Source organism: Chlamydotis macqueenii, chromosome 15, assembly GCF_036417535.1.
Source record: "Chlamydotis macqueenii isolate bChlMac1 chromosome 15, bChlMac1.mat, whole genome shotgun sequence".
Lineage (NCBI taxonomy): Eukaryota > Metazoa > Chordata > Aves > Otidiformes > Otididae > Chlamydotis > Chlamydotis macqueenii.
Genome location: NC_141570.1, coordinates 10,529,540 through 10,553,994, shown reverse-complemented (window position 1 = coordinate 10,553,994; position 24,455 = coordinate 10,529,540). Strand labels below are relative to the sequence as shown.

Below are 24,455 nucleotides of genomic sequence, written 5' to 3'. Positions count from 1 at the left end.
TAACTTCTATCAATCATTTTTTCAAGTCCCAAAGAAAATATCAATTTTTAAATTATCACATTCATTAGCACTTTTTCAGTTCTTAAGGTTTTTGGTCACAAATCCTCGAAAACAGTATTTTCAGTGATATAATTTCAATTATGTTAAAATTTGCTCTGAAGCAGGAGCTGCATTCTTTTAGCATAATTTCTGTACTGCATGTGTATTTAAACAAACACATCTTTCACAGGCAGGACCACTTTGTTACAAACACAAGAGCAAAATGCTGAATGTAGGTACTTTCTATCCCTTACGTTTATTGTAAAGAATCTATAGATAACACCACAAAGGAGTTTCTAATTTATCTGCCAGAACATGCTTAGGGAATGCATTTTTGCTGTTTACAGTTGATGAAATTAGTGCTTGTATTATAGCTATTTTTCTGCCATTTACTCAAGCGAAATACAGAAAATCTCAGAAATTATACTCAGCCTGAAAACAGGTGAAAATGCCCTTATAATCTGACATAAATTCGATCTCTAAACCAAACACTGAGCAATCTACCATGAAATTCTGTACCGTGTACTAAGGCCCATTGTGCTTACCAGAAGTAATGTAAATCAAGGTCAAAATGATTCAGCTGTAGTCTGTACTTTATCATTAAACATGCATTTTGCAACAGCGGGTCGGCTACTCTGAGGAATTATTTTACCACACAGTTGTTACTGCCAAGTTGTTGCAGTAATAAAGGTTTTGTCACAAAACAGTAAATAGAATAATTGGTAATGGAAAAACACCGTTGGTTCAAAGCCTGCCCAATTTTTTCAGTCTTACATTATAAAAAAGTAACAAGTACTTTCTTTTCATTGGACTCAATTATCTACAACTGGAATCTAATTAGTATTTTACAATCCAACTCCTAAACGGTATTTTTATTTACAAGCAAAAATATGGGAAAGATTTTTATTGGGATTTGTATCAGTGAAAAAACCCCATACTTTTAGTACATTTCTTTGGTGGTTGTATGAGACTGTATCTGTCAATCCAAATTTCCACTTGCTTTGGACAAAACCCAGGAAGTTCTTTCAAATCTGGCTATAACAATAAATTTGGAATAATTGTGGCACGGAATTTTTTTTCCCAGAAGCACATACCAAAAATGGCACTAAATGCAGCATTAAACATATTGAAATTATTACACTTGAAATTACTACGGAAAAAACCCAGGCTGCTCTATTAAGTTTTTCTCCATTTTTTTTATACAGAACATTTAAAATTCTTCCCTAACAATTTGGGAGCACATGTTTTCAAGCATTTTCCTGAGTCAGGCCCTAGATACTGTTTCTACACATTTTTCCTGAAGATATTTGAACAATCTCACTAACTTTAAAACCAAAAGGCAAGGCTAACTGGCCCTTTAAGTTCTTCTGACTGGGTCTACTGGTAGATTGAATGATCCCACCTAACTTGAAGAAATTTAACTTTTAACTAGTACTTCTAAAACATCTCCTATTGTATTTATGACAAACCTAATCCCTGATCCCATGGCACTATAGGGGGCAAAAGAGTATTTAAAAAAGGCAGGAGCTCTGCTTTCAAGACTTGAGCTATCTTTTCAATTCAAAAGATAAACTCTTTAGAGCCATATATCCTCCATGTGAGAGCTACTATTGCTCTTTGTAATGATGCTGAAATTACCTTACTGTACTTGAGAAACAGCTCCAATTTGACCAAAGAGAAAGCCTCACATATTCAGCACCACCTAATTAACAATCCATGAAAGCGTTCTGTGCATAGACAAGGAACTATTAACTGCAGGAATACATTGCCTATAACTGCAATCCATTGTCCTTCCTAATGGATTCCTAATTAGAGTACTATATAGAGAGGGACTCAGTTACATAAATATAGACACATTCTGATATACATCTGTAGGGCATTTATCACCAATTTATGCAGAGTAAACATATTGTACACAAATTGTTAATTGAGACTTAACATATCAGCATTCATTTCCAATTTGTATGCATATTTTCTGAAAAATAGAGCCACTACTGTTTCTGCACAAACTACCGTCAAAGTTATTTCCTAACTCACAGTTCAAGAACATATACTTTTGATTAAGAGTCCCCAAAATTTCAGTTAACAAGCAAAATGCTTCATATTGCAGAGGCGTCAAAACACATCTGGGAAAATATTTTTAATCTGAAATTATTGTCTCCCAAAATATTTTATGAAATTCTTTTTGACTGAGAATTTGCCAAGCTTCTGCCCACAGCAAAATGCTAATATTAAATTACAAATCTCTAAAAATGAGAACATATAATGGAAATCTTACAGACTCTCAAGAGATACTAGAAGTTATGTTAAGGTATAAAACTAAAAAGCAGAGTCTGACATACCATATTTTATGTTATGCTGTTTTGCAGTTCTTCATTACAAGCTAAGTTCATTCCAACGTGCAGCTTAAATTGTTTCACACAGCTGCTGATCTTTCATATACACTCTTAGTATGTAACAGATGGCAAAACACTGATATTCTTCATTATTAATGGGACAGCTCACTTAAGATGTTTTAAATATTTTTCATGAGCTGCTGGAAATGGTATGATTGCCATGGTTACCTGCCATGATTTAGGGACAGATAAAACGCTTTCCTATTCTGGGTTTGGTGTTGTTGCAATCAACATAAAATGCGCTGCTTCTCATGTCCTAATCATTATTTATCATTTAACTAACCGCCTATTGTTAGCACTGGGAAGAAAAAAATAACAAAACCAAACAACAAAACAGCTCAGGGCTCAATCCAACTTAATTAAAATAAAAGGAAATATGACTTTAGGACTTTAATGAGAGCTGTATGAGCCTCTGATACCACACAATGCATCTCATCCTAAATAAAGCTGCCAATAGTGCTATTCAAAGATGAACCTAAAAATACAGAAATAAACTCAGGTTATTCTAGTGCAGCCCAATATTTTTCACAATCTTGGTCAACCAGTCTTAGCAAAATTATCATATCAGTTTTTATCTGCTTACAAGACATCAAATCGTTAATCTCAAAATGAAGTTGGAAATCAGAAGCTGAAACAGGAGCTAATTAAACATTGTCATTCTCAATGTTTTGTGGTAAAAAACAGTTAGATAGCAAGTATTAATTTTTACAGGCTAATTGACACCTTTGTAAAGGTCACAAGAAAACATGACTTGCATACACTTGTCCTTCAGTAACTACTGCATCATGAAACAATTTTATGGAGGTACAGTTTCCAATACTAAATACTACCATATTACACAAAAATAATCTCAAAATGATTGAAACTACATGAGCTTAAAATTTCCATCCTAGTGGTATTGCCAGTTTCTTTATGGCAGAATCAAGCTAGCATTATACAACAAAACAAGGATATACAATACATGAAATTGCCATTTTTTCCCATCCCACTGGGAGATTTTTTTTGTACAGTTATTGTTCAGTGGAACAAATGGGAATTTAAGAGGATGAGATAAAAGAAGAAATAATCAAAGAACTGTCAGTTTTGAAAAGAAATTGATCTTTCTTTAAACAGAGATTTGCTACATAATTGTTATTATTACTCTGTGTTTCTCTACTATAAATAGCTGATGCATTCCCATCTCCAACTATGGGTTCCTTTCAATGTTACTAGAAAGTAAGTAATGTGTTTAGATAAAGTTATTTGAAAAAGGCGTTCCTGCAGAGCCATCCAGCAGCACACATGCTAGGGATGAGCTATGGTCCTGTCAATGCCCTCAGTCTAGCACAAATTTATATGGACAATTGCAACATTTTCATTAGCATTTCTAATTTTCTGAGACTTGAGGCATCTCTTGCTGTACTATACACCATTCTAGGAGTCTATGCAGAGCTGCTCAGCAAAGCCTACCTGTTCAGTAAGGAAATGGTTGCTTGGCAGCTGTGCCAGCCTTCTCAGGTCACCAGAAGAGCTGCAAGCTCAGTCTATGCCTTGCAAATATGGTTCTTATTCAAATGTTAATTTTCAAAAAAAAGTCTTACCTTTTATTGAGTAACAGGGTAATTTATCTATTACAGCATTATAGCTACTAAGGTTTATAGTCATACTAAGGTTTTGTCTGTGCCTTCTCAGAATATAGTGTTGCTGTATAGCATCCTTCAAGCAAGTCCAGAGCACAATCGTGTTAACAGATACAAAAAAGTGCGTAGTCCCCAGGCCCTATCAAAACAAGAGACAATCCCATTTTGATAAATTCTTCCCCTGTGTAATAAATCTCACTGAAACTATGTCTTGAGCCTCTCTAAATTGGCTCAGGCATTTACAGAATCCAGGAATCAAGTATGTTTCTTAAGATTATAGAATCACAGAATGGTTTGGGTGGGAAGGGACCTTTAAAGCCCATCCAGTCCAACCCCCCTGCAAGGAGCAGGGACATCTCCAACCAGATCAGGTTGCTCAGAGCCCCGTCCAACCTGGCCTTGAATGTTTCCAGGGATGGGGCATCCACCACCTCTCTGAGCAACCTGTTCCATTGTTCTCCAACCCTCAGTGTAAAAAATTTCTTCCTTATATCTAGTCTAAATCTACCTCCTCCTAGTTTAAAACTATTACCCCTTGTCCTATATCTGGCATTTTCAAGCTAGTGATATCATCCATGCAAAAGGCTGAACATTCTCAAAACCCTCTTTGAGAAAAAGTGTTAAAAATGAATAGATATATCAACAGAAAAAAGAAAGCTTAAGAATAAAAATAAAACTGATCTCTTTTTAGTGTTGTTTTTAATGCCACTGTTAGAAAAAGAACTCAATTGGTAATGTTATGCTAACAAATCCAGATCTAAATATTTTGTTATTTAAAGACATAAATGCCAACCATGTGTCAATTTGTCAGCTGGTCAGGAATCAACTGTTCATTAAATAGCATCTATAGAAAACTGCAGCCTATAGCAAGCGTCCTAGGGCTTATCTTTTACTCAGCTATTGAAGAGGGCAATTCTCTTTCTGTTTTCTTCTCAAACCAAGTATTATCAGTCTACTCTTTATTTTTATTCTTGAGATTCTGGAAACTACAACAGTTCATGAAATTGAGATCCATTTTTTCACTACCCTATATTACAATAATAACTATCAACACTATTAGTTAAAATGTGTCTCAGTTCAGTGCTTTCCCCCAACACTGCAGTCTTCTTTCTTAATTTCTTTTATCAGGTTTGAAAATGCCCTGAAGACCAATAAAGACAGACTCAAAATTAAAAAAAAAAAAAACCAAAAAAAACCCTAAAACGCTTTAGAAACATGGTGCATACAATGCTTACAGTGTACAAGCTTACATACACAAGCTTACAGTGATGCCTTCCCTTTAAAATAAAATAATAAATGAATTAAAAAAAAAAATTTAAAACTGGAAAGAGCCAAACCCACAAAGAAGTAAACTGTAAACCATAAATTCTCTTCTACCTTCTCAGCAAGTGAAAGAATTTGCTTTAAAAATTCCCCACAAAGTCCAGTAACAATTGTTTCTCTACCACATTTCAGTATTTTCCCTTCTCAGTAAAAACCTTCAAGCAAAACTTATGCCACTTCTCTCTTGTTGGATGGTTCCAGCAAGTCAGGAGCGGGGATACTAAGAGAATATGGATGGGTACAGCCCAGATACCATCTCTTGGCCAACTTCTCCCCTCATAGGTCTGGCTAAGATTACAGCAGTCTTGCTCAGTCTGCTGCTAGCCAGCAACATCTAAGACATCTAAAGGAGATCTGCAAGGCGGCTGCTAGCTTCTGGCTACTGTCTACACCTGTGGGCTAACAGTATCCAAATATGTTTATTTGAAATGTTTTAACTCTAGCAAGTAAAAGTATGATTTGGAAAAAAAATAATGAGAATAACTCATTAATACAGCAGTTTATCATCCCATCTGCCAAACAGTAGCAGGACACAAGATGATCTTGGAACTTTACTCCACTCAAAAGACTAGATGCTACCTTAATAGCAATTTTATTTAGATACACTCTGATAGAATGATTTTGTTTTCTAAAACAAAAATTGAATGAATGAGCAATATTGATATCAAGTGCCTGTTATTTGTAGTGCCTTCATGTAAAGATATTTTACATGGTACAACAAGGAAAACCAGGTTTTTCATGCAGGAAGTATCTCCAACATTTCACACAATCTGAAGTATTCAATATTTTGTTTTCTCCACTTTTTAAAAAATTAACACTGAATATTTTTAGTACCAGTAATTGCCCAAAAAGCTGTAGAGCGTAGAGCAAGTAAGATTAGATTTTCCTGATATTTACCAAATAATACATTGGGGTGAGGGTGGGGAGAATAATAAAATCAAGCATATTGATAGGTACAGAAAGACAGAAAAATGTGGATAACATTTCAAATTCAGAGAAAGGAGGTTTTAATTTTATTTCTGTGATCAGATGTCCCTGCTAAGGTCTCTCTGAAAGGAAATTTATAAATGCAAGTAACTTGCTAATTTAGCTTCACCGTCACAATAACAAAACAAATTTAGAAAATTATTTTTATATTTTCATTTTATACGAGGAGGCTACTAGAATACCTAAATGACAAAAGAGTTATAAAACTGCAATATTTTTATCTAGCAGTTGTCCAAGCAGCATGTAAATTACATTACTTTCTTCCCTAACCCCCCCCACCCTCCATAATGTCATGATGTAAAGCAACACAATCTGAACTGTTTCTATGGGCTCTATCTTCAATAATTTGTTAGAATAAATCGCTTCTCTTAACTATAGGATTACAAGACAGCAAAAAATAACAACAGCTCTTGACAGGACAATTTTGTTTTGTAGACCCTAAATAGTCTGTGTTTGTTCTCCCTAAACTTCAACAGCAATTAATAGCAAATTTTTGTAACTTGAAAAGAAAAATACTCAATTCCCTATTTTCATTAAATGTTACACTTAAGCACCGAATGAACACATTAAATTCAGTGAGACATTCTGAAAGAGATGGAGAAGTATGAATTGGCAAACTGCTTACCTTTTAAATTAAACCAGCAACAATGAAATACACTACTCTGCACTGTGCTAGCTTTAACCTTCATGCTGAGTTTCAGGTAACCCAGACATTTCCAACCGCAGAACTTGAAGATGAAGTGTTTGCCATAAAGTATTTGTCATATAAAAGCCAACCATTTCTTACTGACTCATTTCTCTTCTCTTAGATAGTGATATGACCAAAAAATGGAAATGAAGAACTGAATGCTCTTTTCTAAGAGCTGTATACATAAAACATCAACTGCAGTCTTTTTCAGTAGAAAATCAAAGAATTTGGATTCAAAATCTGAAATACTCTGTAGTCCCCCTTAGAGTGCAGGTGACAGTGTCAGAAAAGAGGTATGCTGGTATGCTGTGACTAGAAATTTTAATAATTATGCCAAGTGTGAAATTATTTTTATTTCTATCTGTATGATACTTCAATTAAGTTACCTATTTGAAAACTAGACTGTATTAAAGTAATCTCAATTGCTATTTAAAGCTTATACTTCTTTGAGAAATCAACTTTCCAGTTACGAAGTAACACGGCGAACTTACAGGACAAAGTTTCTTTTATGGCTTTAGAATGCTGTAAAAACAGTGTATAGAATTAATGCATATGGCTATACATACAAGATTAATTTGAGTTCCTCTCCCTATTTGAACACAATACAAATGGATCCCTTTCTTTTCTTTTTAACTACACTACAGCTCAAGCACGCCTGTCAAATTTATATTACCTACAGTTTTTCCTAAAACTTACAAGGCAAAGTAGTACATGAAAATAACTCGATATACTAGTTAAGTGCACTAAGAGGGCTGAAAATTAAAATCTAGTCACTTTGAAAATCAAGAATAATATAGAATTTAAGCATCTATATTACATCATCCAAAAATCAAATTAAGTAAGTGTTAATAGAAGTAATCCTTAACTTCAAATTTTAATATATAACTTAAGGATTTATATTTCCAAAGCTTTTCTCCTTTAATAAATGTATTCCAATTCTCAAACATTAGAGAGTCATATTTTTCTACTAATTCTACTTGAAGACACCGGATATCAAGGCTTAGTACGAAGAAATATTATTTAGCCCACTGCCCGAAAGGCAGTAGCTAGAAGTTTTGCTTTCTTCTTTGCTTTCTAACTCACAGCTCCCTACGACAGTATGACTTTGACAAAGTAATCTGATGAAGGATAGATTCTATGAGCTACTAAACCCCATAAAGTACAAAAGCACATATATCTGTACTTCTGATTTCAATGCAAGTTAAACACATGCTTAAATTTGTTTATGTCCTGAAGTGCTTTGCTGAATCAAGATAATTACGTACACAGAATAATCTACAATTTACCTTAGTCACTGATAGGTGAGGGACACATTTACTTTATTGAATTAACATTTGGGCGTGAAATAAGCTATGGCTAAAGAAACAGCTCACAGACTTCAGCTGCATGGGCTGAAAATTATAAATGATGTTGCTCTCAACATTTTCTCCTAGACAGAGAACTTATTTTAGATTTCTGTATTGTTCCTCCTATGCAGTTGAGGAGTCATGGCAAAGTCACTCTCTTCTAATCTCAGAGAAGTGCTGTGTAGTCTTTCCATATGGGGTATCCTGTGTTTTAAAGGAAAGCAAAGGATATCAAGCAGTCAAGTCAGCACTCAGTGGAAAGCTACCTTATTCAATTTCTACATACTTAGACAATCACTGAACTCACATCTTCAGTGGAAGCAAAGAACCATTTCTATTTTGATACGTCCTCTATTGGGACAATACCCTTGCAAGAGGATACTTAATTAGATGTTTACTCAGTTTCTGAAATCCATTCTTTAAGTGCTATAATCTGCCCAAAGCAGAATTAGCAACTGAGATTTTAGGACATTGCAATATTTTAAAATTAGAACAGTAGGTCCAGTAAATACTTGCATGTTATTACTTAACCGTTAGACTAAAAGCAATAATTTAAGAAGTGAAACACCAACATAACACCAACAACGGTTCAGAAGGTAAATGTAAAGGTTCATCTTAAATTAAAATATTAAGCTGTATTTCTGTGCAAGAGCATACAGGGATCCCTTTGCAGTCAATCGTTATGATCGTATGAAGCTACTCTTCATGCGCTTCACATAACACACCACACTGCAGACCTAGAAGCTCCTGACAGGAAGGTAATATTCACAGAGACTTAAACAGTGATAATGGAAATATGAATTCAAAAGATCCAAAGTAGCTGAAGGCTAGCTAAAAGGCACAAAAGTATTTCATGTAAAAACCCCATAGTTTGCAATTATAAGTCTTGGTATATAGACCTACATATAAAATAAATAGCAAACCACAAAACAGGCTGATAAATGGAGGGCATGTTTTAAAATTACAAAAACAGTTCAAGTGTTAAAAATACTGTTCAAATTTGTAAGTTTTAAATAAAATGATTGGCAGTTTAAAAAAGAATTACAAAAATATACAAGTATATGACATTTCTCTTATACACACAACAAAAGAGAACAAATACATTTATTGTTTTAATTCAAACAAAACATCGACAAACTGAAGGCAGAACACTCATACTTGCAAGGACTAGTTACAAGGATTTTGACAACTATTTGCTACCAGCACTGAAATATCATTAGTAGAAAATTTACAGCACAGGGACTAGTCTATATGAAACTTAACACATGAAATCTTGCAAGCATTATTGTTATATTTTCCTTCAAGAATTACACTATCTGTTCTGACTTCAAAGCAACATTTATAAATCAAAGTATTCTTTTCATTGCTTTTAACATCCTATATACAAATGTTTAAACTGACACACTGAAAAGAAGGTTATCAACCTGAAATGCAAATATACATTCTTCTTTGTAATTGAAAAAATGTTACTTGTCCACAGCAGTATTCTTTCCTCTTCTCTCTTGATTTTCTACTAATTGGTTTTCTGTATATTAAATTTATGTTTCTTCAAGCATTAAAGCTAGTTTCTAATCCTACATATATAATTCGTTGAAAGATCACAAACATGAACTGCTAAGATAAATTGTCCCAACTTAAGGCAAACTAGTGAAAGACAGAAATACATTAAAAACATAATAATTAGAAGCAATATAAATATTAGATTCTTAGCCTATTGTTTTACAATTTAAAAAATATTTCCAGATTTCACTGTTACTTGATGATAATATATATGTAATAATAATACATACTTGAGTTTCTCACTTTTAAAAATCCTCATTCAGCTGAAATTCTGCTTTCTTTGTGCATTTTCCCTGTGTCAAACTGCAACTTTGTGTTTGAACCTGATTTTCCTGATTTCTATTGCAGTAAGCAGGAAAATTATGCATGAAAATTAATAATTCTCCATAGTTTTTTCTACATTAGTCAAGTTCCCTCCTCAGAGCTCCAATATTTTGAATAGCAAAACAGTGGATAGTATTTTAGAATCACAGAATTGTTTAGATTGGGAAACACCTTTAAGATCATCAAGTCTAACCATTAATCTAGCACTACCAAGTTCACCACTAAACTATGTCCCTAAACACCACATCTACACATCTTTTAAATGCCTCCAGGGATGGTGACTCAACCACTCCCCTGGGTGCACTGTTCCAGTGCTTGCCAACCCTTTCAGTAAATAAATTTTTCCTAACATCCAATCTAAACTTCCCCTGGTGCAACTTGAGGCCACTTCCTCTTAGTCCTATTGCTTGTTACCGGGGAGAAGAGAGGAACACTAACCTCACTACAATCTCCTTTCGGGTGGTCATAGAGAACAGTAAGGTCTCCCCTCTGTCTCCCTTTCTCCAAGCTGAACAACTCCAGTTCCCTCAGCCACTCCTCATAAGACTTCTACCTTTCACCAGCTTCGGTGCCCTTCTTTGGATGTGCTCCGGCACCTCAATGTCTCTTGCAGCAAGGCTGTCGGCCAACACCTCTAGGTCCTTTTCCGCCATGCAGCTTTCCAGCCACTCTTCCTTAAGCCTGCAGTGTTGCATGGTTGTGACCCAAGTGCAGGACCCAGCACTTGGCCTTGCTGAACCTCATACAACTGGCCTCAGTCCATTGATCCAGCCTGTCCAGCTCCCTCTGCAGAGCCTTCCTACCCTCAAGCAGACTCCCGCCTAACTTGGTATCATCTGCAGACTTATTGAGGGTGCACTCACTCCCCTCATCCAGATCATTGACAAAGATATTAAACAGAACTGGTCCCAGCACTGAGCCCTGGGTAACACTACTTGTGACTGGTCGTCAAGTAGATCTAACTCCATTCACCACAACTCTTTAGGTGACTTTGCAGTAGTGGTTCTAGGTCATTCTGTAGAACATGGTGGCCTCTTGTGGTCTTGGAAGTTCCCTCAGTCTGAGACATATAACTGAACACCAACTTTAGTGCTGGTATCAAAGGAGGAATTCTCTTTCAACACCACTAACATTTAGAATAAGCTTATGACGTTCATTAGCCTCACAGTACTTAACGGTGTCTTGAAGATATGCAATGAATAACATCATTCAGGTAAAGACCTGAAGGATATAAAAGAACACACCACCATTTTCCAAAAGCTGTAAAATAGTCATTTTTAGGCATTCACACATGGAGGACTATGTTTTATCAATATATTATTTGGGCATCTAGTAACACTGAGGATTTGTAAAGGATACTAAAACCACAGATTGACGTAAACTGAATAGAGATGCTTTTGTTAGCCGAATTTAGCTACTGAAACTGCTTTTTAGGCACTGATTTAAGATTGTCTTGATTAGAAATGGGAAGACAGCTGCAATTGTATTAAAATCAGTGTAACTAATATCAGAGAGAAAAAAAAAATTATATTGAAATATAGCAGTATATCTAAAAGGGAACATGCTTTGGTAGCTACTAAAGTTCAAAAAGCAGTATTGAAAGAAGTAGTATTGACAACATCTCTTCTAATGCTTCTTACCAAATATTTCCATGTGTAGCATCCTGCACAAATCCCTCATCCTAAACTGAAAGTTCTACAGGATTCCAAGACAGATATTTCCACATGAATTCATTAATTTTACATTGAATTTGTAAATCTTCCAATTACTTCAGCTTGCTTTGTCATGGAAAGGAGAGCCATCTCAAGGACATTAACCCATCTCAGTCAGTCACACAGTGCAACGTGTTCCAAGGGGCTACTATTTCTGCTCGATCGACATGGTAATTGTTCCTGAAGCATGATCCACTATACTGCATAAAACCGTGTAATATTCCTAAACGCAATACATACTACGACATGGTACAGAAAATAGCACCATTAAAAGGACAAAAACTTGCCTACACAATGTGCTGTGAAAATAAGCTCTTGTGTGATAAACTGAGTTAAGCTTTTGCAAAGCTGATGTGAAAGCGCCACATTGCGAATTGCAAGCTATTTACAGCAGGTAGCCAGAAGTGTAATCACTAATCCATTCCAATTACATAACTGGCTTATATTTCATCATAGGAGTCTTTCAGGAGTGCAATGGATGGCACCCATTTCTTACTGTAAAGAACAGATACTGTTTCTGAGATCAGATATGACAGAAAGTGATTGTGGGCTTATGCATGATTAAGGTAGAATTTTGGCCCAAAGCTAAAGCACTGAAGGAATAAGCGACGCAAATTTTTTAATGAGTTACTTAACTGATAATTTTGTATGCATCAATTGTGCAACTGAAGTTGTAATTCAATTAACATTTAAAGTCATTAAGGATGAAAGACTATGCAAAAAAGCTTAAAAGAAGGCTTTTGTAATTTCATGGAGTGCCTGATACTCCATCACTTCAAAAAAGGAGAAATACTTATGTAACAAAGAAGAAAATACATTGTTCTGTTACAAAACTGTCCACTAAAAATGAGATTAAAAAAGCACAATCTTCTAACATATGAAAAAAGCAGAAAAGCTCTCATAAGTACTTTCTTTTACTAGGTTAGTAGGCAATGAACAACTACATTAACTCTGGATTTTATGCCAAACAAACAGACCTACAGATTTTATTAGTAAGTGCCGTAAATATTTATATCACCACCACTTATTCCAGATTATGTGCATTACTACTCATTTCACAACACATGTGCCGAGCTTACCTTCTCATTTTTATGGAACACTTGGGAAATCATTTGAAGTCAGATCAGAGTTCCTATCTTTAAACACTCACAGTCCACATTCATTGACATCTGAATGCCATTAACGAATTTATAAATATTAAATTTCTCTATTTGTTTTTTAATTTTTCTATTACTTCATACAAATTAGCAATGATGATTTTTCGATCATACATGAAGCTGCCACACATAATTACATTTATTATGGCATTTTAGTGATACAGGTATTAATGAGGTCTTAGGCCAAATAAAGATTCATTAAGATCTTTGAGTATTTTAGTCATTATGCAAGCTTTCTTTTGATGACTACACTGACCACAAGGTTGGTGCTACTTAGATAGAACACTGTGATAGTAAAGGTGAAAATCCCATATAAAAGCTAACAAATTTAATTAACATTAGGAAGGTTGATTTAAGCACACAGTGGTTTAGTATAGACGGTTTTAGTAATAAGCATGATTTAAATCTAAAATATTTTACTTGTGATAGTTAACTAACTTTTTCAGATCATTCCTACACTGTAAAGAAAAATTATTTTGATTACTTCCCTTCTCAGTCCTTACTGGATTTGTGATTTATATTGCAATGTGTATTTAAGCTCTCGAACATTTTAAAGTTTTGGTGATTAAGGATTTAACTACGTGATAATATATATATTTACTACATACATACTATGATATGTACTGTATTTATTGCAAAATCACTATATGATAGGAAAACACATAAATCCTCCTTTTAAATGGGAGACATAAGACACAATGACACAGATTACAGGAATTAAGTGAATCTCCAGCTGATGAGGGCAAGGTCTGTATAAAAATAGCAGAGACTGTCTAGCAGGTGTAAAAGATATTTGGTATTCACCTCTTTTTTTGTGTGTGTGGATAGGAAAGGTTTTTTCCCCAACTGTTACTGATAGTATGAGTTCTTTTAAGTACCTTGTTTCCAATGGCCTTTTTAGGTGGAAAGTTAAAAGTCCTCACTTGCTGGTATTTATTCTGTAATTTATGATGCAAGCTTCTGAACTCCGCATATCTTCGATAAACATTCCATTCATCATCCTTTATCCTAATATAAACCTGCAAAATACAGATATGGAAGGAAATAATTTAAAGACAAACCATTGAATTAATACATCTCCTTTACCTTTACTCTTCAAAGCTTCACAGCTTAACACCTTCACATTCACGATGCAATGACAGCAGAAGTTCCAGGATCACTTATCCATAGATACATCTCTGAGCTGTTTCTGCTGTACATATCATTAATCTTATTTTATCCCTTCTCTCTTACTCTCTTTTTCTCTCTTTTTATTATATTAATCAAAACATAGCTTGCTCATTTTAACTTGACTCTGGGGCAACAACGGTAGCAATTTTTGTTACCATGGTTTTCCAGCATATTCTACTAGTCAGTGACCAAAGGAAAAAATAATTTAATACCGCTATAAAATTGGTTTCTCTGTACTCACAGTTTTTCAACTTTGTAAATTAGCTTTGTAGCATCAGAATTGCAAAATATCATTTTATCGAAAGTATGAAACTTAATTTACTTTCTAAAAAAATACATTGAAAACTAAACTAGAAATTTTATTGTTTGGAAAATAAACACAGTTCATTCTTTCTGCTTGTATAGGACATTAAGTATAATTTAACACAGCTGTAGTTTTTGTGATTCTGTTTTTGTTTGCCACTCAATTATTTCACAAGCATATTACCAATTACATGCTAAATATCCACGTTCTCTAGGAAAATTTCATGCAGACGTGAAATATACTTACAGAAAACTGAGATTTCATTCATTACTAGGGAATAATGTTTAATTTACAGAAATGAACCCACAATTTAAAAGCATGTTGAAATAGCACAAGTCAGAAACTATAAACCAAGCATCAAAACTCAAGATCCAGAGTGACTTTTTCCTTAGGTACTTCTCTAGAATCTGTAGCTCATTCATTCACACATGTATGTTAATCTCTGGAAGCGTTCAAGGCCAGGTTGGATGGGGCTTTAAGTGGCCTAGTCTACTGGAATGTGTCCCTGCCCATGGTAAGGGGGATGGAACTGGATGATCTTTAAGGTCCCTTCCAGCCCAAACCATTCTACGATTAATAATCTCAGTATTTTGCATCACAAATTACACTGCAATAGTACTGATAACAGTGCACTGTCTTCCTTCTCCAACAATAACCAGTAATTTAATAAGTTGTAAGGCAAGTATCAGGAGAACACTCAGGTAAAAAAAAGCAACACCAACAACAATCACACGAAGAATGGGCAGTAACAACTGTATTTTTGTGAATACAAAAAAAAAAAAAAAAAAAAAAAGAAATTTGTATTTTGATGTGTCCAGTTCCAACACTGAGTTGTAGCTTTTCCTGATGACTGAAACATTAACATGGTCCTTCTCCTCTACATTTGCCAAATTAGAAATTTGAATTAGAAAAAATAAGATTTTACTAAGGACTTGTGCTTGTTTTGGCTGAGGTAGAATTAATTTTCTTCAAAGTATCTAGTATAGGGCTATGCTTTGGATTTATGATGGAAACAGTTTTGATAACACAGGGATGTTTTAGTTACTGCTGAGCAGTGTTTATACAGGGTTGAGGCCTTTTCTGCTTCTCACCCCACCCCAGCGAGTAGGCTGGAGATGTATAAGAAGCTAGGAGGGCACACAGCCAGGATAGCTGACCTCAGCTGACCAAAGGGATATTCCATACCATATGATGTCACGCTCAGCATATAAAGCGGGGGAAAGAAGGAACGGGAGACATTTGGCGTTATGGCATTTTGTCTTCCCAAGTAACTGCTATGCATGATGGAGCCCTGCTTTCCTGAAGATGGCTGAACGTCTGTCTGCCGATGGGAAGTAATGGATGAATTAGTTGTTTTGCTTTGCTTACATGCACAGCTTTTGCTTTAACTATTAAACTATCTTTATCTCAACCCATGAGTTTTCATGCTGTTACCATTCTGATTCTCTCCCTCATCCCACCAGGAGTGAGCGAGCGGTTGTGTGGTGCTTAGTTGCCAGCTGGGGTTAAACTACAACAGGACTCATGTTATTTCAGAGATCCAGTGACGTCAAGTGAATGTCTTGTACAAAAGCAGCTTATGCAGCCTTCCTTTAGTTTGGTCTTTAAGGTATTCTCTTATCACCTAGTTTTTCAAATTTATAGGAGGCTTCAGTCTTGCAACAAAATACAATATACCATGCAGATACCACGCAACTTCTGTCAAGTCATAATATTTCACTGTATAAAATATTCCTATATTCGACTCTATTGAATGACAAGCATTTTTTGTTACTATTGTACTTCACCATGTTTCATGACAAAAAAAAAAAACGAATATTGTAATTCCAAAATTAGCACATCTAAGAATACAAGAGATTCAGAGTATTGTGTGAATTACAAATGCATATGTAAACAAAAATTCAAATAATTTTGGTAACAAGAATTCAGATAGTGTAATGATGGAACCAGTATAGTAAGCCTGCAAAAAGTATCCAGATTTCTTTTTCATTTTGAAAATAAAGCCATGATAAAGATAATTAAGTACCTACAAGACCATCTGTTTTAACAATTCAATGCACCTCTGAAGAAAAATGAAGGGAAAGAGGAAATGCAAGTATTTTGCATAATTTCAATAAAATTAATTTAATGTAGTAAAAACTATATTAAATACTCATAATTCACCCAGCTCTAACCTCTCTCCCTGCTTATTCTCGCTTCAACCAGCATATTGTTTGAAATGTTGTATACACTCCCAAGATTCATGTTTCAGCTTCCCTACAGAGGGCAGGGATGACAAAAAAAAAAAAAGCTTAAATTATTTTTTAGCCAAGTTATTTAATACAGAAATCCTAATTTAACTATGTAGTTATCTTTGCACATGTCATTTGGTGATTCATGTGGTTCAATATTACCTGCTAAGCTGTAACCCATAGTTAACTAATTAAGGAATCCAGTACACAGTAACTGAAATTTTTAAGGATTGCAAAAACAGAGATTAATTTCTTAGATAAAGTTGTTAAAGAAGTTGTTCTTCTGTGCACACAGATATTGATTTCTTGTAGAGAGTAAGGAATGAAAATGTAACATTTGGAGCCCTGTGCCATACTGAATTTATTGACAATCATATAATAGGGTATGAAAAGCATATGAAAGTTCATGATGTAGTACACATTTTAAGCTTTATTATCTCAACAGGGAATCATATTCACAAGCCAAGGTATTTTCAAGATTCTTAATGCAAATTCAGTTGGGAAATCAAACAAAGTAAATTCTAAATATAAAACTTCTTGGATAAACTTATTCTAGTCTAATCATGTAAGGCATATAGCTATCCTAATTTAAATCAAATACAGATCATACAACTTAAGCACAGGAATAACAAGGAACAACTACCTTTGTATACAAAATTTTGAAATAATACCAAATCAAGCAACTTGAGACACATGGTTTGAAATTGTCTTATAAGTCATTAGGACTATTCCCATCACCTTCAATGTATCCACAATTTCATTCATGGTCTTTTAATAGGCAATCAGGGAAATCTATAGCTGACAAATACACTTTTGTCTGTTTGTCCCGAATTATCATGCTGCACCCTAGAGCAACACTACTTTCTACTACTGAAAATACCTTAACATATGACATATAATTACAGAACAGTATTTTAAGATGATATTTTATAAAGTTAAAAGGACTACTCTTAGGCTCACTCTCTGATCAATTTAAAAATAAATTCCAAATCACTACATTTCCTTTCAAATGTCCATATTGTCCTGAAATCATCCACTTTCTAACCTAATTAAGTAATTTTAAAGGTAATTAAAATTTACAGACCAAATCAAGATCACTGATAGAATGCTTATTTGATTGTCGACGAAAGATTATTAGTACTTTTGTACAGTAATGCTAACATAATCTAAGAAAAATGACTAAGTAGTCTTTCTGTGGAAAGAAGAAAATTCATTCATTTTAACCAGAGGTGCAGACATGTTCTGGGATGAGCTTCTATAATTACTGCTTGTTCAGTTTCTCAAATACTGGTTTATGATGATAATAAAGTTTTTAAAATTCTTAAAACCAGCTAAACTTTAATGAACATCTTAATTATTCAGGAACACTAAAGATTTTGATCAAAATTTACAATTTAAGAAATAACTGTTTTCAGGGATTGGAACTACCTTTCTTCCTATTTCAGAGTGTGCTCTTCTGAGAGGAGTAATGTATTTCAATCCATTTATGAAGCTTTTTTCAAAATTACCTCTGCACTCAAAGCATATAGAAGTAAAAGGTATGAATCCAAAGGGGAAATACACAGCAGAAAAGGAAGAACCAGTTACATTTCTTGACTTTACTTCAGGACAATGAGATTCTTTTTAGAATACAAATTCAAGCTGAATTCTCCAAAGTTACCTTCAAAGTGTGAGAAATGAATACCAATGCAAGTTATATTTTGACACAGCTGCAGGACTGCATTTATGGTTAAATTCCCTCTTTGAAAATGATCCAGTTTAAGAATTTCTGCATAATGAAAAACAAATGGAACAATGAAACTTTTCAGCTGTGATATGAGCAGCTTTTTGTGTGCTTTTCTACGCGCAGAGACATAACAGGAATTAAAGTGAACAAGCTTTTATCTCAATAAGACCATTTTATCTACCTGCACAAAGACTATAAATACTGTAATATATTTTGTTAAGTCTTCAGCTTTTTGATATTTAGTTCACAGAAATGTACAATACAGTGTCAAATACATGAGAGAATGCACATCAACGCATGAACCTTAAAACCAGCGAATATTATTGTACTAAACAGAAAAATGTCATGCATTTGAGGCCTATCCACTCAATCACATACATGCAGAATTATGTTCACTGTGCTTCTGTAGTCACAGTTCTGTTTCCATTCACCAAAACAGCACTGAAGTGACTGGATACTAAAGAACAAAAGCAGTGTGCCTATGCTTTTGCTGGATGGAATCACTATTTTTTTTTAATACAAATCAAATTAGCACAGAATATGTCACTTAATAACCTAATTAGCACCTTTTGACAGTGAAATACTACATACAGTAACCAAAAAATAATTAACACCATTTCACAAACATGCACTTTGAACTGATGCAGTCACTGCAATGCGTGACAACCACTGCAGTGAAAGAAGCTTCTGCAGAAGAGAATATAGGTAAAATGACAGAACTGCCGGCTTTTTCTCTAAAGAGGATATCTTGGGTGCTCTGGCCAGGGAAAGGAGTATATCTCACCAATAAGTTTGTACCTAACTACTATTTATTCTAGATACTTAATAGATACAAATTATTTTCTTCTTTCTGTAGTAGGTATAAAATCATTTGAAAATTTAAATTGTACTTTTCTCTCTTTTTTTTTGCATCCAGAGTAGCATTTTCTATTAGCACATCAATGTATTAAGTTGTATTATGGTTTCCTTTAGAAAAATAAATAATTATAAAAGTCTCCAAGGACTGATCTCGTCTTTGTATACTCCCTCCATCCCAGCTATTCAAAAGCTTTTCTCCTTTACCTATTCTTACCCTTCTCTGACACATCCTCAGGTCCCATTATGGAAAAACTGGGATACTCACCTTCGGCTTATGCACCCTCAAACCAATTCTTTTCAGAATACCATGAGCCATATCTTTCTCTCAAATTCTCCCAATCATTCTAGGCCATTTTGCCCTGAGCTGCTCTGAAATGGAATATGATTAGAAGTCTATTTCTCTCTAGTTTTTGCCTGCTTAGTGCTACAGCTGCTAAAGTAATCCAATTCCTCATATATCAGGGAAATTAAATTCAACTTTGGGTTTAATTCTTGCAATTTGTTGCCTACTTTTCAACTTCTTTAACTGTCGATCTATTGTCTTCCATTGTTAAGACTTCTACCTTTGATTAAATACTAAGGCTACACTGGCTCGTGTATAAATTAAAGGTCAACAGTCACATCAGGCAGATCCCGGACTGTGTTTTCACTGTTTCATCTCTCACCCAAAGAACTTGCTGGGCACTCTCCCTCTCAAAAACTCTTGAGTATCAGTCACTGTTCTCTTCCATCTCTTTTACGCTATATTTCTGTGAAAATTCTTCCCTTTGTTTAAGCAGAAGCATTCAGGTACTGTGAACAGCCTCTCCATATGAAAGTATACTGCTCTTCCTTCAGAGAGCAAGTGGAGAGGAAGAACAGAACATAGTTTAAAGTAATAGAAAAATAAATATTATGAGAAAATATATCAGTCAATATTAAACAGTAAGACTGAAGAGAGTCAAAGAAATAAAGAAGTTGTAAGAAAATAATGTTTATTGACTATATTCTTGGGGGGGGTCCTATTTATAGCCAAATAGCAACAGTCTTGTCTGATTATCATGTTTATCTTTAATCTTATTTGGTGTAGTCTAAATTGTTTACTGCTCTGCGGACAAGACAGATTTGCAAGTAGCCATTTAAATATTGATATCATGTTAAGAATCACAAAATCTCGGTTTCATTATCTTAAGGGTCAGCGATTGGTAATTATAGCAACAAAAGGCATGACTAATGGCATTCCCTCTATACTTCACAGAGAAGCGGATCCATACGTATGCAGAAAACAACAAGATACTCTACAGTTGAGAAATCTGACAAAATAATATTGCAATAACCATCTTGCTTCACAGGCACTAAAGAAACTGCAACTAACTATCACCATCTAGAGGTAAAATGTAAATGTATTTTTTTTTAAAATTCTAACCTGGATTCTGTCTGTATCCCTGTGAATATACTAGTCAAGAAATTATTTTCTAATGACTGAACAATATCTGCTTCACCAAAAAGATTCACAAAAAAGATGGGCATCAAACTTCACAGATCTCAAATAGCAGTCATGAGAAAGCAACTAGTTAAGTAAAAAAGACAAGATGTTTAAAAGAGAAGAGTAGACTGTTGCCAGCATGATCCTGATTTTACAAAGTTGCCTAATATTTAAATTGTCTGTTTAAAGGACTAGGCTTTCCTAACTGTTACTTTGTACAAAATATATTAGCTTCTTTACATATGGCTAGGTCCTTTAATATTTATAACTTATCAGTTTACCACTTACTAATGGCCACCACAAACTTTGTACGAGAATAAACCTCTGAAGCTTCTTTTGCACTCACAGTGGAGAACTGCAATTGGTCTAATGTTCTTACTAGAAGATATTCCTGGGAGGAAGCACATGGCAAATAAGAAAGTGACTGGTGACAGCCAACATGGCTTCACTAAGGGCAAATCATGCCTGACCAATGTGGTGGTGGTCCACAACGGGGTTACAGCGTCAGTGGACAAGGGATGACTGACTGATGTCATCTGCCTGAACTCGTGCAAAGCATTTGACACTGTCCCACATGACATCCTTATCTCTGAACTGGATACTGATTTCAACAGTTCAGAAAATTATTTGGTGAATTATGAAATGTATTTTATTCAGTTCCCTTTAATATGAACAAAAGGTACAGTGACATTTATCCAGAAAAGTCGCCTCTCTCTCATAACATTGCTATCCAGGGATTTCCTGAGAAAGAATTCACATCTTTGTGTTTGGATTGATTCTTTTTCAGTTTAGTTAGCTCAATTATTTTCTAGACCCATGTAAACTTTCAGTATTCACAAGCTCTGTGGCAAGATGTCTTGCACCCCAAATACATGTTGCGAAGAAAAATAGTCTGTTAATTTTTAAGGCAGTATTAGATAGTGCTAAGCTGTGAGCACTGAGTAATCTGCTGCTCACAACTGACACTTGAACTCAGTCATTCAAATTGAGCATAAAATTTGGCTGTCTCTAGACCTTGTTTTTAAATTCTTAAAATTCATAACCAGTAAATGCTGCCAGTTAAAACACCAATGCAAGTGCAGTGTAACTCTGCAAATACAAAAGTCTGATTAAAATTTCCACATCTAAAAGGATTCATTATAAAATGTTGCTTGATTTCAAGGTCTACAACCTTATTTCTGAGCTTGTCCAGAGTTGGTAATCCTTAGCAGAAAATAAAGAAACTGTTTGATGGTTGAAACTATGCGACAAGTACGCTGGAGCTGGAACCTTTTCCTTCTTTATTCACTGAAAAGTAATATCTGTGGTTTTTTAAGGATAAAAATAAATAAATTTAAAAGCAAGCACTATAACAAAACTCCTGCTAGATTCTATTTTTATCTTGTCCCAGTCAGGCTCTCCTGATATGCAAATTAACATGTCATTCATTTATACTCCCTGTTTAAGAAGTGCAAACACAAAATTGGCATTGATTTTGAAAAGGCACAGTTACCCAGATTTATTTCTCTTAATTCTTATATTTTTAAGAAGCATTTGTAAGTCCAGTAAAAAAGATGACAGATACTGCGGAACTGATAGGTTCATACTTCTCCAAACTATTTGAGGTGCTCTGCAATTCTTTACACTCTCTTTTTGGTCATTTCCAAGGCACATGACAGGTATGCAGTAGTTTCTTCTCTGTTAGAAAATATGCACTTACAAGCAAAAAGGGACAAAAGAGGCACAACAATTCTAAAGTGCATCAACAATAAATGTGACATAGCAAGTCTCCACTGGCACACTGTCTTCCTTTCTCCATCAAGTGAAATGCTCCAGAGACACATAATTTGAAATCAGCAAAGGATAACAAGGTTGCTCATAACAGGAGAGGACAGGACAATTTATTTCTAATAATAGAAAATGCAGAAGAAATGAAGCCATTTTAGAAATACTTTTATACGAACTGCATTTCGAAATACAATGGTCAAGGTCCCCGTCCTTTTGTAACATTTTCATTTGGCAGCAACATCTTACCTTAATAGTATTATCCATATGATAATTTTCAGGCAGGCTAAGCATCTTAAGGCTAACTTCCACTTAGCTTTAAGTACTCTTGTAAGTATTTAGCATATCTAAAAATGTTGTTTACCCAAACCCAAAGTTTCAAACTTTGCCTGTTCCAATTGGCTCACTTTAGCTTTGTCCAAAGTTCAATTGGCATCTTTTTCTCAGAATTAACCAGCACAAACAAAAGTCAGTATTTACATCTCAAGTTATGATTACTCATGTACTCGTGGAGAATGATGAACTCCAAAAGATGTTGGTAATGATCTCAATAATAATAACATCTTTCAATATTGCTACTTTCCTTTACGTTGATGTACTACAAGCAATTTCTCATGTGGCCTATACAAAGAGTTATACAGAAATAAGTGATAAAACAGCAAAAATAATGTTTATTATGAATAAGAGGACTCTCAGAAATGAGCTCAGTAATTTATCCTAATTGTCACTCTCAGTCCTTGTCTATTCATTACATACTGGTAGCCTGGTAAATATGCTCTTCCACAATTTCAACATTGAATCAAATTCCCTGTACTCAGGAGCACGTGTTCTGTCAGGGATTTAAGAAGATAAACGCATAGTGCTGTTATTGAGGCTATTCTGAAATTTTATAAATCAGTGCTTTCCTGGTAGCTATAAAATGCAGAATATATATTCAGCAAGCACATGACTACATATTTGATCAGAGACGTGACAATGTCTATATGTCTATTTAGGAAAGTTTCTTTTTTTTTTTTTTTTTTTTTTTTAATGTGCACAATGGCAGAAAGCAAAGTTATTTCCTAGACAGATACTCTTCCCAGTCATACTCCTCTTACTGAGATAAAAAATTGGCAGGAATGCCATTAATGTATTCTTCCATAAGGAAAGATCTCAGCAGGTACCAAGATCAAAGTTTAGTAAGAATCATAGAAGTCTGAGGTCACTTCTACAAGTAATTCTTGCTCACTTTTTTTTAATACTAAAAGACAAGGTTGAGCAAATACACAACTGTTCACCAGAGGAATTCTATTATGTTCTGTGCTGTTCTGTAACGAAAGAGAAACTAGTCTGACCAGACATTCCATGTCTATTCTAGATAGATGCTTCTAACTTTTCACATTACGTATGTCCCGTAAATTACTACTGTGAATAGATAATGAATATTCAGAACTTGTACATTTTTCAAATACATATATCAGTAAACAGAATTTGGCAGACTATGGATGCCCAACATTACAAGTATATATTATAGACATAAAGAACTTAATAAAATTCTCAAAATGGACTTTCTGTAAATCCAGAATTTTCAGTCTTTGAGAACCTTGCAAGATATTTTGCTGCCTTTTTTTCTTCGCTTAGCCTTCAATCACAAGTTCTTTGTTTTCCATTGAAAACTCTGTACCAGTAGAACATAATTTCTAAAATTCCATGCCAATCATAAACAGAAATAAGGTGCAAAAAGTACAATTAAAAAACCCTACATTTTATTCAAGTCAGTGTAGTTAGGTCCTTAACCAAAGCAACT

At 34.5% G+C, this 24,455-nt stretch overlaps 1 protein-coding gene across 4 annotated transcripts in view; it reads right to left on the bottom strand.

Moving 5' to 3' along the window:
• Positions 1 to 24,455, bottom strand: part of SNX29 (sorting nexin 29) — a 120,426-nt gene that overhangs the window by 36,607 nt on the left and 59,364 nt on the right. For 3 of the 4 annotated variants that reach the window (XR_015260206.1, XM_086759796.1, XM_086759799.1), the window contains exon 19: positions 14,030 to 14,170. Coding sequence is in view for 3 of the 4 variants with exons in the window: in XM_086759796.1 (XP_086615922.1) it covers positions 14,030 to 14,170 (141 nt within the window). In the remaining variant the exon portion in view is untranslated. Of the gene's footprint in view, positions 1 to 14,029; positions 14,171 to 18,555; positions 18,625 to 24,455 lie in introns of those variants that run through there. The other variant, XM_086759798.1, reaches the window with a different exon arrangement.